Consider the following 18962-nt stretch of genomic DNA (forward strand, 5'->3'; position numbering starts at 1 on the left):
TGATAAGTCGAAAACCACATCCTCAATGCCAGTCTCTTTGAAATGCAATCAAAACTGTTAAATAATGTTTTATCTATATTATATATTGTACACGTATTACACACTATTGATATAGCTACAGTAATATGGTACATCAGGCCAACTCAAAGGACCATGCAAATGGATTTTACAATATTCAACATATCTGTTTCTGGCATAGCTTCTCCAAATAGATAATGTATTGCAAAAAGAACAGAAATGGAGCATACACTTACTTTTAACATTATTAGCAAAATTTCAGTTGCGTTTTACTGTACTATACCTCCAGTACAGCAGGTGTCAGTAATTATCCCATGTTTAATTGTAGAACATTTAATGAAGAAGACGTTCCTCTGTCGGAAGTACCCCTTCATCCAACGGAAGTTTAGAATTTCAAGATGGCGCTGGAAGGAATGGACCATAATGTAAGTGATTTCGTTGTCTTTATTATGACTATCACACTTTTGAGAAATTATTGTAGATAAGGCATTGATTAGACACTGAACAGTGTGTTCTGTAAAGTTGGTGCTCGTCAGAAGACGGTTGAACTGTTTTGAATGGACCAAAACGGTCTGTCAAAAATAGACAACCCTGCCAGTTTGCTGTCTCATTGTAAGCTACTTTTAGCTAGCTAGCTAACTGTTAGCTTTCTACCTAGTTAATCGAATTAATTATGTTTGTTTCAGTGACATTCCTTATTTTTGTGACTATACATAACTTGGTATAAGTTAAGTATAATGGACAACAAAAAATATAGCTAGTTAAGTAACGTTAGCTAGCTAATTTAGTTAGCCGCTAGTATGACATTTTTGTCAGTAAACTGGTAAAAATCTTATCTTAAGCTAGTCGTCTTTCTAGATAGCTAGTTAGGCCTATATATACACACGTTAGTCACCTTGATGTTAATTATCTAGCTAACGTTATATACATTGTGTACTTGACAACTGTCCAACAACAACGTTATTGAACATGTATCGGTGTATTTGCAGATGGAGATGGAGGACAGTAAAGGTGGTTCTGGTCTCAGGCAATACTACCAGTCCAAGATAGAAGAGTTACAGGTAAGCAAACACAGCTAGTACATTTGGATTAAAACCTAATGTTACATGTTGTCTGTTGACACCGTAGTGACACTACTAATACAACTGTCAAGCTAAGAAGTAACTGGTCTCTCTGCCTCCAGTTGACAGTGAATGACAAGAGTCAGAATCTCAGACGTCTACAGGCTCAGAGGAATGAACTCAATGCAAAAGGTAGGAATTATGGTTGTCTATCCAGAACAACAACAGCTAAACTTCTCTTCTAAATAGCAGTGTAGCTAACTAGATAGTAGTTAATTCATTGTGACAAAGCCTAAAGTTCAAGCCCCTGAGCTGACAAGGTACAAATCTGTCGTTCTGCCCCTGATCAGGCAGTTAACCCACTGTTCCTAGGCCATCATTGAAAATAAGAATTTGTTGTTTTAAATTAAAAATAAATATTGTAGCAATAATTGTGTGGATTATAAATTGTCAGTGCTGTGTCGGACTACTGTAATTTGATTGCACTCAGGAACATGCACATTATGAATTGTTCAAATCTATTTGCTTTGTCCCCAGTGCGTCTCCTTCGTGAGGAGCTGCAGTTGCTACAGGAGCAGGGTTCCTATGTTGGAGAGGTGGTGAGGGCCATGGACAAAAAGAAAGTGCTGGTCAAGGTGTGTATGAAGCTTTTTTTTTTTGCTGAAATGTAACACAAACTTTTTCGGTGGTAAACTGTAGTTGCTCTTAGATGTCATTGGCAGTCTACTGTACTATTGTGTCCAGGTCCATCCAGAGGGAAAATTTGTGGTGGATGTGGATAAGAATATTGACATCAATGATGTAAGTATGGAAACATTATTGTTGATATTTCACCACATTGTGGAGAGAACTTAATGTTTCTATGTACAAAGGTAGATCTATCTGTGTACAGTTCAGATTATCAACACACGGGAACAATATTTTAACCACATTCATTTGTTTTTGTCAAATTGGAATAAGTGTTAACAAAATTCAGTTGAAAAGCAAAAAATATCCAGATCCTATCCAGATGGCTGGACAGAAGATTATTATTCATGAATGTATGCACTGATTAACCCCGTTGCCCATTCCAACAGGTGACTCCAAATTGCCGCGTGGCACTGCGCAATGACAGCTACACCCTTCACAAGATCCTGCCCAACAAGGTGGACCCGCTGGTCTCCCTCATGATGGTGGAGAAAGTGCCTGACTCCACCTACGAGATGATTGGCGGCCTGGACAAGCAGATCAAGGAGATCAAGGAAGTGATTGAGCTGCCAGTCAAGCACCCAGAGCTCTTCGAGGCTCTCGGCATTGCGCAGCCCAAGGTGGGTAGCCCAAATGGAATAAATCCCTTATTGTGTTCTTTCTTAATTCAGATGTTGTATCATCTGTATATGTTAATCACTCTTACAATGTAAAGTCAAACAATTAACTTTTGCATTTGAGTTTACTTTATAAGCATATAGAGTAGGCAATGTCTGAAAGGGATGCAACACTCCAAAATCAACCTTTTGTCAGACCTTTTCATACGTTGTTGGCAGTGCCCTAAGGTCTTGTTCTGGTCATGTCTCATAGCATTCATCACATAAACCTCAACCGTCTTGATTGCCAGAAAGAACAGAAAGTGTCACCAGTTAATTCCAGCATAATCATCCTAAAATACATCATGAAATTTGAGATGCACTCTGTGTCATGTCTCTTAGGTTGTCTAACCCCCCTTGTTGTGTGTCTCTCCACCAGGGTGTGCTGCTGTACGGACCCCCAGGTACAGGGAAGACCCTGCTGGCCAGAGCTGTGGCCCACCACACTGACTGCACCTTTATCAGGGTGTCCGGCTCGGAGCTGGTGCAGAAGTTCATTGGAGAGGGTGAGTCATCAATGGTCAGCCATTTCGGTTACCATTCGACAGGGTTCCCAACCGTGAAGTAATTTCGGTAATAACAAGGAATTAAAGTAAGGGAATTCCAGAATCAAGGAGATATGTTTTGCTGCTTCCATTCTCCAAATAGCTGCTGTTTAGCTCAAGCATGTTTAAGTGCATTTCACTACTTTTTCATGGAGAACCGCAATGAGGGAAAGTAGTGGGCTAAATGTCTCTCACCATGCGTAAAACAGAAGCTGTTATAAGTATTTCACTCGCATCACGCTGCTGGCTGAAACCCTGCTCTCTTCCCCATCCCAGGTGCCCGCATGGTGCGCGAGCTGTTCGTCATGGCCCGCGAGCACGCACCCTCCATCATCTTCATGGACGAGATTGACTCGATCGGCTCGTCACGTCTGGAGGGTGGCAGTGGGGGCGACAGCGAGGTGCAGAGGACCATGCTGGAGCTGCTGAACCAGCTGGATGGCTTCGAGGCCACCAAGAACATCAAGGTGGGTGACTCGTACACCACTGTCGTCTTTATAATGCTTTATAAATTCTACTCTACAATAAAACTGGACACTTATATAACACCACACACACAGTCTACACCCTTACTTAATTTGTATGCTAATACTCTGCTACACCACTCTTGACACCACATTCTCTGCGGCTTTTCTCCACTGATTTCAATCTGCAGCTCTCCTTTCAGTAATGTCTGACAACACTTTCTTTCCACTGCTCACCAATCAATCACACGCTAGATATTCTATTCTCTATTCACTGTCCTCCCACCCAGTCTAGCAATCAACAACCTCTTAATCTGTATTTGCATGTTCTCTGTGATGGTACAAATAGACAAAACAACCAGTATTTTTTTAAAGACAATTCTATAGAAATTAGCAATAAATGCTGGATGGTGGGGGTGGACCGAAAGTCTGAGAACGGCAGCGTTTTTGACGAACCTGACCTCCAAGGGCTCCGCGAGCTCCTGCAGGCTCTCTTCCTGCTCCACCTCCCTCTTCCTCCTCTCCTGATGCTGGAGGGATGAATGGACAGAGAAAGAAAGAGTAGCTCAACACCACACAGTATGACAATCAGACCCTTCACACTATCAAAGGGGAAATTGTGTTCCTCTGTAGCAGTACAGCACTCCGTGTACAAAACATTCAGGACAGCCTCAATTCATCAGGACATAGACTCTACAAGGTGTCAAGTGTTCCATAGTGATGTTGGCCCATGTTGACTCTAATGCTTCCCACAGTTGTGTTAAGTTGGCTGGATGTTTTTGAGGGGTATTCTTTATACACCCGAGTAACTGTTAAACGTGAACAATCCAGCAGCTTTGCAGTTCTTGAAACACTCAAAATGGTGAGCATGGCACCAAACCCCTTTTAAAGCCTGTTGTCTTTCCCACTCTGAATGGCACACACAGACAATCCACGTCTCAATTGTCTCAAGGCTTAAGTAACTTTCTTTAACCTGTCTCCCCTTCATTTACACTGAAAGTGGATGACATCAATAAGGGGACATGGCTTTCACCTGGATTCACCCGGTCAGTCTATGGCATGAAAAGAGCTGGTGTTCCTACTGTTTTTGTACACTCAGTGTATGTATAATACAGTGACATGCCTCTACCTCTGCCATGAGAGAAAAGTCTTTCAGTGAAGAACGTGACTGAGCTGGGCCTGGGGACAATAGAATTAGGAATTAAAATGATCAATGATGAAATGATTGGTTGAAATTAGCATTCAATCCTCTGGAAACGGCTCTGGTGTACATTCCTGCTGTCAGCATGCCAATTGCACGCTCTCTCTAAACTTGAGATATCTGTGGCATTATGTTGTGACAAAACTGCCCATTTTTAAATTCAGAATGTAGTATGCTTATTGGTCATAGTATGGATATAGTTAGAATGCCAAAGGTTCCCAGATGTCGTACTAAATTCACCAAGATACGAAGTATATAAGCAGTGGACACTTTCTGTGCTTTTCGGGCCCATAATGCAGTTCTTCAGGAAATGGGTGTGGCTTCACAACGTTTTCAGATTTGAAGAAAACGGAGGACAATATGCAGTGGAAGTACAACGAGCGGATACAAATTCATTGCTTTAACCTATTATAAGAAATGTTAAGAATGTTGAGCAATCTAATAAATGAATGACTTTTCACAAGTTACATTACACGTTATGTTGGCTGACGACGTTAGTTGGCTACTAATACATCGAACTTGCCAGTATATTAACTATATGCTATCTAACTAACTACCCAACGTTTATTAACTTGATTATTCACGTCATTCTTAGCTAAGTTTCTATCGTCGTTGTGCGTTCTCAATGGACATTGTTTATTCTGGCTAACTTCTCCGATTTCAGAGCACTTTCATCTGAGTGTGCCAGAGCACAGAATAAATGTTGAATTTACGAACGCTCAACACCTGTAGAATATGGCCGGTGTCAGTAAATGTTGGCAATAAAAAGCGTAATTAAATTGTTGCCAGAAGCACAGTTAGTCACCAACGCTCTGGATAACATGAAAACAGTCTAACCAGCTCTGCCATGGCTAGTAAAATGGTCAGAGTGAGCTGTTCTCTCATTTGTATATGAAAGAAACTATCAAGCTAGCCAACGTTAGCCTGTTAGCTTGGGTTTAGGGAATTGCCATCGTTTGTTTTATTTTTTTTATTTAACCTTTATTTAACGATGCAAGTCAGTTAAGAACAAATTATGACGGACGACGCTGGGCCAATTATATGCCACCCTATGGTACTCCCAATACCAGCCGTTTGTGATACAGCCTGGATTCGAACCAGGGTGTTTGTAGTGACGCTTCTAGCGCTGAGATTCAGTGCCATAGATCGTTGCGCCACTCAGAACGCTCAACCTCGGCCAGAGCGTCCAGTGTGCGCTCTGAACACTCCGAGAGCGAAACGCTCTGGATTTACGAAGTCCCAGAGCTCTTTCTACTGCTTTGTATAATGCCCACATGTACCTGGATTTGAAATGTGTCCATTTCTTGAGCAAATCTCTAAACAAAATGCACAGAAATTGGCACAGTTGTAAAAGCAAGACCACTCAAGACTATAGTATAACGTTAGGATTCATCTTCCTATCATATTCCTATCATGTGAAATCGGAGGGTCTGCTGTCCGGACCTCTGGCAGTCTCTATGGGGGTGCCACAAGGTTCAATTCTTGGACCGACTCTCTTCTCTGTATACATCAATGAGGTCGCTCTTGCTGCTGGTGAGTCCCTGATCCACCTCTACGCAGACGACACCATTCTGTATACTTCCGGCCCTTCTTTGGACACTGTGTTAACAACCCTCCAGGCAAGCTTCAATGCCATACAACTCTCCTTCCGTGGCATCCAATTGCTCTTAAATACAAGTAAAACTAAATGCATGCTCTTCAACCGATCGCTACCTGCACCTACCCGCCTGTCCAACATCACTACTCTGGACGGCTCTGACTTAGAATACGTGGACAACTACAAATACTTAGGTGTCTGGTTAGACTGTAAACTCTCCTTCCAGACCCATATCAAACATCTCCAATCCAAAGTTAAATCTAGAATTGGCTTCCTATTTCGCAACAAAGCATCCTTCACTCATGCTGCCAAACATACCCTTGTAAAACTGACCATCCTACCAATCCTCGACTTTGGCGATGTCATTTACAAAATAGCCTCCAATACCCTACTCAACAAATTGGATGCAGTCTATCACAGTGCAATCCGTTTTGTCACCAAAGCCCCATATACTACCCACCATTGCGACCTGTACGCTCTCGTTGGCTGGCCCTCGCTTCATACTCGTCGCCAAACCCACTGGCTCCATGTCATCTACAAGACCCTGCTAGGTAAAGTCCCCCCTTATCTCAGCTCGCTGGTCACCATAACATCTCCCACCTGTAGCACACGCTCCAGCAGGTAAATCTCTCTAGTCACCCCCAAAACCAATTCTTTATTTGGCCGCCTCTCCTTCCAGTTCTCTGCTGCCAATGACTGGAACGAACTACAAAAATCTCTGAAACTGGAAACACTTATCTCCCTCACTAGCTTTAAGCACCAACTGTCAGAGCATCTTACAGATTACTGCACCTGTACATAGCCCACCTATAATTTAGCCCAAACAACTACCTCTTTCCCAACTGTATTTAATTTATTTATTTATTTTGCTCCTTTGCACCCCATTATTTTTATTTCTACTTTGCACATTCTTCCATTGCAAAACTACCATTCCAGTGTTTTACTTGCTATATTGTATTTACTTTGCCACCATGGCCTTTTTTGCCTTTACCTCCCTTCTCACCTAATTTGCTCACATCGTATATAGACTTATTTTTCTACTGTATTATTGACTGTATGTTTGTTTTACTCCATGTGTAACTCTGTCGTTGTATCTGTCGAACTGCTTTGCTTTATCTTGGCCAGGTCGCAATTGTAAATGAGAACTTGTTCTCAACTTGCCTACCTGGTTAAATAAAGGTGAAAAAAATAAATATATATATATATATATATATGTGTTTCTAATTCTGTTCAATTTACAGAACAAATGTTGTGTGGAGTAGCTGGGAGTAATTTGTGTTCAGATGTGTTAATTCCCTAAACCCTTTATGTCTTAATGTTCTTGCAATCTCCAACCTACTTTTCCCACACTGCAGTCTTTTGTCTTCAGAAAGTATTCATACCCCATGACATATTCCACATTTTGTTGTTACAGCCTGAATTCAACATGGATTAAATACATTTCTCACCCATCTACACACTACCCCATAATGACAAAGTGAGAACATGTTTTTAGAAATGTTTGCTAATTTATTCAAATTGGAGAAATATCTAAATTACATAAGTATTTCACACCTAAGTCAATACTTTGTAGGAGCACCTTTTGGCGGTGTTTACAGCTGTGCAATATTTGCCCATATATTATTTTAAAAATTCTTCAAACTCTGTCAAGTTGATCGTTGCTAGAAAGCCATTTCCATGTCTTGCTATAAGATTGAAGTCTAAACTGTAACTAGGCCACTCAAGAACATTCAATGCTGTCTTGGTAAGCAACTCCAGTGTAGATTTGGTCTTGTGTTTTACGTTATTGTCCTGCTGAAAGGGGAATTAATCTCCATGTCTGTTGGAAAGCAAACTGTACCAGGTTTTCCTCTAGGATTTTTCCTGTGCTTATAGCTGTATCCGTTTTTTTTTTCTCATCCTAAAATAAACTCCATGGTCCTTGCCGATGTCAAGCATACCCATGCAGCCGCCACCCTGCTTGAAAATATTAGGATTTGCACGCCGTTATGTGTTGTTGAATTTGCCCCAAACATGACACTTGGTATTCAGGACAAAAATGTTATAAGTGTCTTATTGCAAACAGGGTGCATGTTTTGGAATATTTTTATTATTATTCTCTACGGGCTTACTTTTCACTCTGTCATTTAGGTTAGTATTGTGGAGTAACTACAATGTTGTTGATCCATCCTCAGTTTTCTCCTATGACACTAATCCCTGAGCAGTTTCATTCCTCTCTGGCAACTGAGTTAGGAAGGACACCTGTATCTTTTGTCGTTACTGGGTGTATTGATACACAATCCAAAGTCTAATTATTAACTTCATCATGCTCAAAGGGATATTCAGTATCTGCTTTTTATTACTTTTACTCATCTACCAATCGGTGCCATTTGCGAGGCATTGAAAAACCTCCTTGGTCTTTGTGGTTTAATCTGTGATAGAAATTCACTGCTTGACTGAGGGACCATGCAGATAATTGTTGTGTGGGGTACGCAGAAGTCATAAAAAAATGTTAGCCACTATTACTGAACACGGAATGAGTCCATGCAACTTATGATATTTGTTAGGCACATGTTTACTCTTGAACTTTAGGCTTGCCATAACAAAGGGGTTGAATACTTATTGACTCGAGACATTTCAGTTTTTAGTTAATACAAATTTTAAAAAATACACAATTCCACTTTGATATTATGGCGTATTGTGTGTAGATCAGTGACACAATATTGATTTAATACATAAATTCAGACCATAACACAAATGTGGAAAAAATGGAAATATCACTTTTACATAAGTTTTCAGACCCTTTATTCGGTGCTTTGTTGTTGCAGCGATTACAGCCTTGAGTCTTCTTGGGTATGACGCTACAAGCTTGGCACACCTGTATTTTGGGAGTTTCTCTGCTTCTTCTCTGCAGATTCTCTCAAGCTCTGTCAGGTTGGATGGTGGAGCATCACTGCACAGCTAATTACAGGTCTCTCCAGGGATGCTCGATCAGGCTCTGCCTGGGCCACTCAAGGACATTCAGAGACTTGTCCTGAAGCCCTCCTGAGTTGTCTTGGCTGTTTACTTAGAGTTGTTGTCCTGTTGGGAGGTGAGCCTTCTCGCCAGTCTGAGCGCTCTGGAGCAGGTTTTCATCAAGGATATCTCTCTGTACTTTGCTCTGTTCATCTTTGCCTCAATCCTGACTAGTTCCCCAGTCCCTGCCGCTGAAAAACTTCCCCACCGCATGATGCTGCCACCATGCGTCACCGTAGGGATGGTGCCAGGTTTCGTCCAGACGTGACGCTTGGCATTCGGGCCATAGAGTTGATTTTTGCTTTCATCAGACCAGATAATCTTGTTGCTCATGGTCAGTCCTTCGGGTGCATTTTGGCAATTTCCAAGTGGGCTGTCGTGCCTTCTGAGTGGTTTCCGTCTGGCCACTCAACCATAAAGGCATAATTGGTGGAGTGCTGCAGAGATGGTCTCCCATCTCTACAGAGGAACTCAGGTTCTTGGCCACCTCCCTGACCAAGGCCCTTCTCCCCTGATTGCTTAGGTTGGCTGGACGGCCAGCTCTAGAAAAGTCTTGGTGGTTCCAAGCATCTTTAATTTAAGAATTACGTGGGACCTTTATAAAGACTGTTGTGCCTTTCCAAATCCTGTTCAATTGTAAAACCTGTTTTGCTTTGTCATTATAGGGTATTGTGTGTGGATTGAGGATTTTTATATTTAACATTTTGTATTTAATCAATTTTAGAATAAGGCTGTAATGTAACAAAATGTGGAAAAAGTCAAGTGGTCTGGATACTTTTCGAATGTACAGTATATAGATAAGAAGGGCATACCAAAGAAGCCAATAGGGAGAAGGTGAATAAATACACCTCTGCCATCTTCAACCAGGATCTCAACGATCACTGCCTCATTGCCTGCGTCCGTAATGGGTCCGCGGTCAAACGACCACCCCTCATTACTCTCAAACGCTCCCTAAAACACTTCAATGAGCAGGCCTTTCTAATCGACCTGGCCTGGGTATCCTGGAAGGATATTGACCTCATTCCGTCAGTACGGGATGCCTGGTTGCTCTTTTAAAAGTGCTTTCCTCACCATCTTAAAAAAACATGCCCTGTTCAAAAAATATAGAACTAAGATCAGATATAGCCCTTGGTTCACCCCAGACTTGACTGCCCTTGACCAGCACAAAAACATCCTGTGGCATACTGCATTAGCATCGAATAGCCCCCGCGATATGCAACTTTTCAGGGAAGTCAGGAACCAATATACTCGGCCAGTTAGGAAAGCAAAGGCTAGCTTTTTCAAACAGAAATTTACATCCTGTAGCACTAATTCCCAAAAGTTTTGGGACAATGTAAAGTCCATGGAGAATAAGAGCACCTCCCCCCAGCTGCCCACTGCACTGAGACTAGGAAACACTGTCACCACCAGTAAATCCACGATATTTGAGATTTTCAATAAGCATTTTCTACGGCTGGCCATGCTCCCCACTTGGCTACCCCTACCGGCCAACAGCTCTGCACCCCCTACAGCAAGGACCCCCCCCCCCCTTCTCCTTCACCCAAATTCAGAAAGAGCTTAAAAATCTGGATCCCTACAAATCAGATGGGCCAGACCATCTGAACCTTCTCTTTCTAAAATTATCAGCCGAAATCGTTGCAACCCCTATTACTAGCCTATTCAACCTTGCTTTCGTATCATATGAGATCCCCCAAAGATTGGAAAGCTGCCGCGGTCACCCCCCTTGCAGTCATCCCCCTCTAGACCAAACTGTTATAGACCTATATTCATCCTGCCCTGCCTTTTCTAAAATCTTTGAAAGCAAAGTTAACTTCTTACGGGCACATCCCACCTGGCCAACATCCGGTGAAATTGCAGAGTGCAAAATTCAAACTACAGAATTATAAATATTTAACTTTCATAAAATCACAAGTGTAATACATCAATAAATCCTAACTTCTTGTTAATCCAGCCGCTGTGTCAGATTTCAAAAAGGCTTTACGGCTCAAGCACACCATGCGATTATGTGAGGACAGCGCCCCGCATACAAAAGCATGAAAAACATATTTCAATCAGGCAGGTGCGCCACGAAAGTCAGAAATAGCGATATATAAATGTCTTACCTTTGATCTTCTTCTGTTGGCACTCAAAGGTCCCAGATACATCACAAATGGTCATTTTGTTCGATAATGTCCTCCTTTTATATCCATAACTCAGTTTACCTAGCGCGCTTCAGTCAATAATCCATCCAGTTTCCCCCCCTATTTCGCAACAAAGCCTTCTTCACTCATGCTGCCAAACATACCCTCGTAAAACTAACCATCCTACTGATCCTCGACTTCGGCGATGTCATTTACAAAATAGCTTCCAATACTCTACTCAGCTACTCTACTCACTATCACAGTGCCATCCGTTTTGTCACCAAAGCCCAATATTACTACCCACCACTGTGACCTGTATGCTCTCGTTGGCTGGCCCTCGCTACATATTCATTGCCAAACCCACTGGCTCCAGGTCATCTATAAGTCTTTGCTAGGTAAAGCACCGCCTTACCTCAGCTCACTGGTCACCATAGCAACACCCACCCGTAGCACGGGTATATTTCACTGGTCATCCCCAGAGCCAACACCTGCTTTGGCCGCATTTCCTTCTAGTTCTCTGCTGCCAATGACTGGAACCAATTGCAAAAATCACTGAAGCTGGAGTCTTATCTCCCTCTCTAACTTTAAGAATCAGCTGTCAGAGCAGCTTACCGATCACTGTGCACAGCCCATCTGTAAATAGCACACCCATCTACCTCATCCCCATATTGTTAATTATCTTCTTGCTCTTTTGCACATCAGTATCTCAACTTGCACATCATCATCTGCGCATCTATCACTCCAGTGTTAATGCTAAATTGTAATTATTTTGCCTCTATGGCCTATTTATTTCCTTACCACCCAAATCTTCTACATTTGCACACACTGTACATAGATTTTTCTGTTTTGTCATTGACAGTACTTTTGTTTGTGTAAGTCTGTTGTTTTTGTCACTTTGCTTTATCTTGGCCAGGTCGCAGATGTAAATGAGAACTTCTTCTCAACTGGCCTACCTGGTGAAATAAATAAAATAAAGCTGAATAAGACCCAAAGGAATAATATTGTATGTTAAATGTGTTTTTACTCCCTCAGGTCATCATGGCCACCAACCGTATTGACATCCTAGACTCTGCCTTGCTCCGACCCGGCCGCATCGACAGGAAGATCGAGTTCCCCCCTCCCAATGAAGAGGTCAGTACAGCCCCATATATATATATTTTTTTTTCCTAAAACATTCTGTGTTTGACACTAAAATAAACATATGATATATTGATAATCTCGTCATAAACACATTTGATTTATTTCAATTCAGCCCACAACTGGCATCAAAGTAATCATCAATTCTGAGCGCAGCACCACGAGACCTAGTCGTAATGCCCATGGTCAATTTGGTTTGACATTCGATATCCCTATGGGGCTAGCTAGGGGCCATCAATAAATCAATGATTTAAATGAAGGATTTATGCCAATGAGTCTAGTCCAACATCTTTACGGTCTCCTCACACAGATATTTTTGTATTTGCGTTGACACTTATTCAGCTTCATGTAAGCAGCTTGCTACTACAGTGTCTGCTCCTCCTTAGGCCCGTTTGGACATCCTGAAGATCCACTCGAGGAAGATGAACCTGACGCGTGGAATTAACCTGAGGAAGATTGCAGAACTGATGCCTGGAGCCTCTGGGGCTGAAGTTAAGGTAATAGACTGAGACGCACAGTTTGGAATGGGGCCCACCAAATGAAGGCTAGCACAGACAGTTCAGTGTATGAGGGGTTCAGTGTATGATGTGTAGTAGGGAAAACTTTGGTCCCGTCCAGAGATGACCCCTACCCCACAGTTGTGTAGATCTGTTTGTTTCACCATTGTACATTTTACATTTTGTAATGGTTCATTGTAGTGGATACATGTCCAAATGGGCTTGACATTTACGGTGTATGTAGAATATCAGGAGAGAATAACCCCAGACTTGATACTCCACAAGTTATGGAATGGGGCCCACCACATTAGGACTAGCACATGCACAAGGGAAGAACATGTACAACTAGGGCTGTGGCGGTGACCATATTATCAGTCATGACCGCAGTAAAGTTCATGATAATGTGTACCCAACTCGCTAAAGATCTTCAAGTTGCTAATGGATGGTACTGAGGGCTATATTGTCACTCTAACCACTCTGACAACAATGCAGATGCAGTCGAAAATCACAAACACTTATCATCAAACCAGTATGTGCTTTTAAAACTCACCTCACCGTGATTGATCAATATGAAGAAAAGTTCGACAACCGGTTGAAACTGAGTGAAAAACATAGTTGTTGAGGATGTTGTTTCAAAGCCTAACAATGAAATGGACAGCGCTTTCTAAGTTGATGATTAGTGAAACTCAACCATATACATATTAGAGCTTATGCAAACACATAGGCCTATATACTGTATGGGCTCAAGCCTGAAAAAAAACATGAATTAAAATAATGGTTGTGCTGTTATAGCCTACCACATATTAAACACAGCAAATCACCTACATGACCAAAAGTAGTGAACAACTCATTCTAAAATCATGGTCGTTAATATAGAGTTGGTTCCTCTTTGCTGCTATAACAGCCTCCACTCCTCTGGAAAGGCTTTCCACTAGATGTTGGAACATTGCTGTGTGGGCTTGCTTCCATTCAGCCATGAGCATTAGTGAGGTCGGGCACTAATAGTCAGTGTTCCAATTCATCAAAGGTGTTCAATACGGTTGATGTCAGGAGGCCTGGAGATTCAAAACGTGTTTATGTTAATTGACTGTAAATTACCATGAGACCGGCATTCTTCTGCATGACAAATAAACGTCTGACTATGTACAATGAGCCATCCTGAAACATCCCCTAGTCCAGGGATTGGTAATCATGTGCCTTAGTGTTTGACCACTGTCGGTCTTATTTACTTTTTCTTATTTCACCATGGATAAACCTTTGTTTCTGTTCCATCTTATTCCTCAGGGTGTGTGCACCGAGTCAGGGATGTACGCCCTCAGGGAGAGGAGAGTGCACGTCAACCAGGAGGACTTTGAGATGGCTGTCGCCAAGGTAAGTCTTCTATCAATGTTACTGTCTTAACACTCCAAGAGACAGTTTGTCTCTATTTTACCTCTAGTTCCCTTTTGTCCATATTATCCCGAATGTAATCAATACTACACTGAACAAAAATATAAATGCAACATGCAAAGTGTTGGTCCCATGTTTTGTGAACTAAAATAAAATATTTCAGAAAGCTCCCATATGCACAAAAGGCTTATTTCGCTCAAATGTTGTGCACAAATGTTTATATCCCTGTTAGTGACCATTTCTCCTTTGCCAGATTTTGGACCATCTTGTCAGTATGTCAATTGCATTAATATAATACAAAAATCCCCATAAAATCTGTGTTTAAGTTGGATTTATTTTAGTTTGAGTTTTTATTTTTTTTACTTGGACAGTGCACATTAATCAACGTTTCAGTAAAATTGCCGGTTTTAGCCAGCCGGCTAATTTTCAACCGCAGTCCCTGGGCAGTTTATTAAAAACAATTACACTGCGTCTCAATCCACTGCACCGATGTCAGCCTTCCACGTCTGCGATGGCAGGTGGCAGAGCTACAGCTCTGTTTGTCAGATCAGGAGACATCCCAGAAATCTGTCTTTAGTGTTTTGCTCTACGACCCCCACAGGACTCGTCTGAAGTCAGTACCAACTACTTCTGTCTGTAGCGACTGTTGTTGCGACACCAGATGTTTTAGTTGGATACCAGGTTTAGTATCATAATACTCAATATCTTAACGATACTCAATATCAAAACGATACCACCGCAACAAAATAAGAACTGTGGGGCTTTAAAAAAAAAGTTTTTACATTGAGCAATATGTTGGTAACTGGACGAACAAGTAGAATATCTACTCTGTATTACACTTCTTACAAAAATACAACACCATGTTAAATAACAGAAGAAGCAGACAAAATAATGGAACAATTACATTATATGGGTTAATTTGTTAATCTGTGGCCATAATATTTGGTCAAATGGCATTCATTACAGCTCATTCATTTAATGTATTCAATTAAGTTTAGTTCCAAAACGACAAACACTTTGAAGCTAATTTCTGAAGCTTCTATATTGCAATTGACATGTAGTCTAAATGCCATAGAAATACAATGCTATTTACACACAATACTACGATTCCCAGAATGCATTTCACTTCCGAGAGTGCAATGCGCCTTCCAGGGCTGGCTACTGCTAGCAAGCCCAGACAAACACAAAGTAGTTCAAATATATTGCTGTGAAGTTGAGTGCATTTCACATTACTGTTGGGTTGTGTAATCATAATGCTCACATGAATGTCATGCAGAATATATGTTCATGTCATTGTCACTCAAATGATTCACATTTAGTGGAATAACGACAACGTTACAATGAATGTAATGTGTAAAATCAAAATCAACCTCCCTTGCACTGCTTTGTTACACCTTTTTGTTGTTTCTGTGGTTTGGCCCTCATCTGCTCTGTAATCAACATATTCCCATAGTTTGCTTCTTTAGCCAGTTTTGTAAACAAGCTGCGGGCATGGTGGTAAGGTGTTTTCGTTAGAAGAGAGTGAAAGGAGGATACCTAGTCAATTGTACACTGCGTTCAACTGAAATGTGTCTCTTACTTTTAACCCAGTCATCCTGCCTGCATTTTCTCTCTGGCTTGCTTCTCACTGTGTCAGCTGCATGTGCAAGCGCATCCTTGTAGCTACTGCCCCCTTGAAGATTCAGAAAATGACTAGACTCGATCCTCTAAATCCGTATATGATGTGAGACACATGACATAAGTACCAAACGTTTTTTCATGTTTTGGTATCGGAAAAAGTATACAAGTTTCGGTATACATTGCAACACTATGGAAACGGGAGACTCACAAACACAATGGTGTTCTCTCCGTGTTGCCCCCTACAAGTGTCACAGGACTCGTCTGAAGGTAACCCGATACCAGTTTAAAAAAGATTGGAAGTATGGAAGTAGTTTTGTGCCAACAAAAAGGGGTTAAATGTGTCAAAATATATATTTCCTGAGCTTTCTTGTATCTCCTAGATATAGGACAGACATTTCAAAACCTTATTTTTTTGACTGTCTTTTACCATGTATCAATGTGTTATTCCATTCATTTCTATGGGCTATAGCCAGTGGTATAAAGTACGACCAATTTGGTCGCATATGCAACAAAATATTTTGCTGTGTGACCAGGAAAGAAATCTCCCAGATAATTGTTCTAATGATAATTCTCCGCTGTACCGTTGTTTCTGATTGTCCTAGAGGGAAAAGGTCTGTGCAAATTCGATGGCACGATTATAGAGCGGAAACAGCTTGCTTCTAGCACACGCCCGTGTAGTTTTAATCTGGGCTGTTAACGACTCGGGTGTCATTAACCCTTTTGTTTAAAAACGTTTCAGTCATTACATCATTGGCTTGCTAGCTAATTTGACCACATTGCTGAGGGATTATAAGGCTGTAACAATCTACACAAAATGCCCCATAAGCAAAAACAGGTTTAGACATTTTTGCAAATGTTTAAAAAAATAAAAAGTATTCAGTCCCTTTCCTATGGGATTTGAAATAAAGCTCAGGTGCATCCTGTTTCCATTGATCATCCTTGATGTTTCTACAACTTGATTGGAGTCCACCTGTGGTAAATTCAAATAATTGAACATGATTTGGAAAGGCGCACACCTGTCTATATAAGGTCCCACACTTGACAGTGCATGTCAGAGCAAACACCAAGTCATGAGGTCGAAGGAATTGTCCGTAGAGCTCCGGGACAGGATTGTGTCGAGGCACAGATCTGGGGAAGGCTACCAAAAGATGTCTATAGCATGGAAGGTCCCCAAGAACACAGTGGCCTCCATCATTCCTATATGGAAGAAGTTTGTAACCACCAAGACTCTTCCTAGAGCTGGCCGCCCGGCCAAATTAAGCAATCGGGGTAGAAGGGCCTTGGTCAGGGAGGTGACCAAGAACCCGATGGTCACTCTGACAGAGCTCTAGAGTTCCTCTGCGGAGATGGGCGAACCTTCCAGAAGGAAAACCATCTCTGCAGCGCACCACCAATCAGGCGGAAGCCACTCCTCAGTAAAAAGGCACATGACAGACTGCTTGGAGTTTGCTAAAAGGCACCTGAAGACACTCAGACCATGAGAAACCAGATTGAACACTTTGGCCTGAATGCCAAGTGCCACGTCTGGAGGAAACCTGGCACCATCCCCACGGTGAAGCAAGCATGCTGTGGGGATGTTTTTCAGCGGCAAGGACTGGGAGACTAGTCAGGATCAAGGCAAAGATAAACGGAGCAAAGTACAGAGAGATCCTTGATGAAAACCTGCTTGGGACCTCAGACTGGGGCGAAGGTTGACCATCCAACTGGACAACGACCCTAAGCACACAGCCTTAAGTGGCCCAACCAGAGCCCAGACTTGAACCCGATCGAACATATTTTCAGGAAAGACCTGAAAATAGCTGTGCCGCAATTCTCCATTCCATCCTGACAGAGCTTGAGAGGATCTGCAGAGATGAATGTGAGAAACTCTCCAAATACAGGTGTGCTCGTAGTTCCATACCCTTGAAGAATCAATGCTGTAATTGCTGCCAAGTGTGCTTCAAAAAAGTGCTGAGTAAAGGCCCTGAATACATATGTAAATGTAATATTTCAGTTGTATTTTTTATAAATTGGCACAACTTTCTAAAAAACGTTTTTTTGCTTTGTCATTATGGGGTATTGTGTAGATTGAAGGGGGGCAATTAAATATATTTTAGAATAAGGCTGTAACGTAAAACATAATGTGGAAATGTCAAGGGGTTTGAATACTTTCCGAAGGCACTAGGTCTACAGGATATCAATGATAATAGCAATGAGTGTACAATTTATGTAATTTATCTCAATATGAAAATAGTGCTTTTACACTAAAGAAACTCAATATTCCACAAATGACTTTGTAATTACAATGACTGGTATTTGTATCAGCATTTCAGCTTTTATAATAAACTAATGTCTTTACATTGTAATAAACTAAAGGTTTATACTTTTAGGGATTGAAATGGACAGACCCTTTTCCCCAGAGTTTGTTGTTTTGTTGATCACTGATTTTAATTTGGCTCCTTATGATGAGGTCCATTATCACTGGCTAACGACCCCTGCCCTGTGTCTTTCCAGGTGATGCAGAAGGACAGCGAGAAGAACATGTCCATCAAGAAACTCTGGAAGTAGACCTTTGGGATTTTTTGGGACCCGAACGCAGATATTTACCTGCAAAGTCAAACATGTATATTTTTACTCTTTTGTTTTAAGATTGGTTTATAATTGTTACCCAAAATTAGGTCTAAAATAAAATGGTGTCTCCCCACTGAGAAACACGTCCCCCATTTCCATTTTTTCCCCCACCCTCTTCTCCTGTAGCCTGATCCAAGGTCTGTTTGTGCTTGGTAGCCTACACAACTATTGGAGTTGGCTATACAGGCTCTTTTCCCCCCGCATTCAAGGTAAATACTGCGGATGTTGGCTCAATTGGAAATGACCTTTTAAATGTCACGCGCTATATATAGCCTGGTTTCTGATTGAATCCCGGCCTGAATAAGGAATACTCCTCTAAGCAGACTTCAAGGCGTTTTTATCTTTTCTTTCCTCGATTCCTTGTGT

General features: G+C 41.6%; 1 protein-coding gene across 2 annotated transcripts; it reads left to right on the top strand.

The window, feature by feature from the left end:
* The first annotated feature begins 352 nt into the window (after positions 1-352).
* Positions 353-18677, top strand: LOC118357590 (26S proteasome regulatory subunit 8). Of its 2 annotated transcripts, none has more exons than XM_035734858.2 (12): positions 353-443; positions 1008-1079; positions 1202-1271; positions 1617-1714; positions 1824-1880; positions 2156-2386; positions 2802-2928; positions 3244-3434; positions 12376-12474; positions 12867-12977; positions 14262-14348; positions 18480-18677. In XM_035734858.2, exons 1-12 carry the CDS (start codon positions 417-419, stop codon positions 18531-18533), a joined length of 1224 nt encoding a protein of 407 aa, XP_035590751.1. In that variant the 5' UTR covers positions 353-416; the 3' UTR covers positions 18534-18677. The 2 variants fall into 2 exon arrangements, with proteins under 2 accessions (XP_035590751.1, XP_035590752.1); XM_035734859.2 differs by lacking the exon at positions 353-443 and adding an exon at positions 475-630.
* Positions 18678-18962: the final 285 nt, after the last annotated feature.

Source organism: Oncorhynchus keta, chromosome 24, assembly GCF_023373465.1.
Source record: "Oncorhynchus keta strain PuntledgeMale-10-30-2019 chromosome 24, Oket_V2, whole genome shotgun sequence".
Lineage (NCBI taxonomy): Eukaryota > Metazoa > Chordata > Actinopteri > Salmoniformes > Salmonidae > Oncorhynchus > Oncorhynchus keta.

Bases quoted from the DNA above. Each gene is read 5' to 3' on its own strand.
- LOC118357590 (XM_035734858.2), top strand. From the start codon at position 417: ATGGCGCTGGAAGGAATGGACCATAAT. The intron at 2,387-2,801 runs GTGGGTAGCCCA...TCTCTCCACCAG, and splicing joins TCGGCATTGCGCAGCCCAAG to GGTGTGCTGCTGTACGGACC. The intron at 12,475-12,866 runs GTCAGTACAGCC...GCTCCTCCTTAG, and splicing joins TCCCCCCTCCCAATGAAGAG to GCCCGTTTGGACATCCTGAA.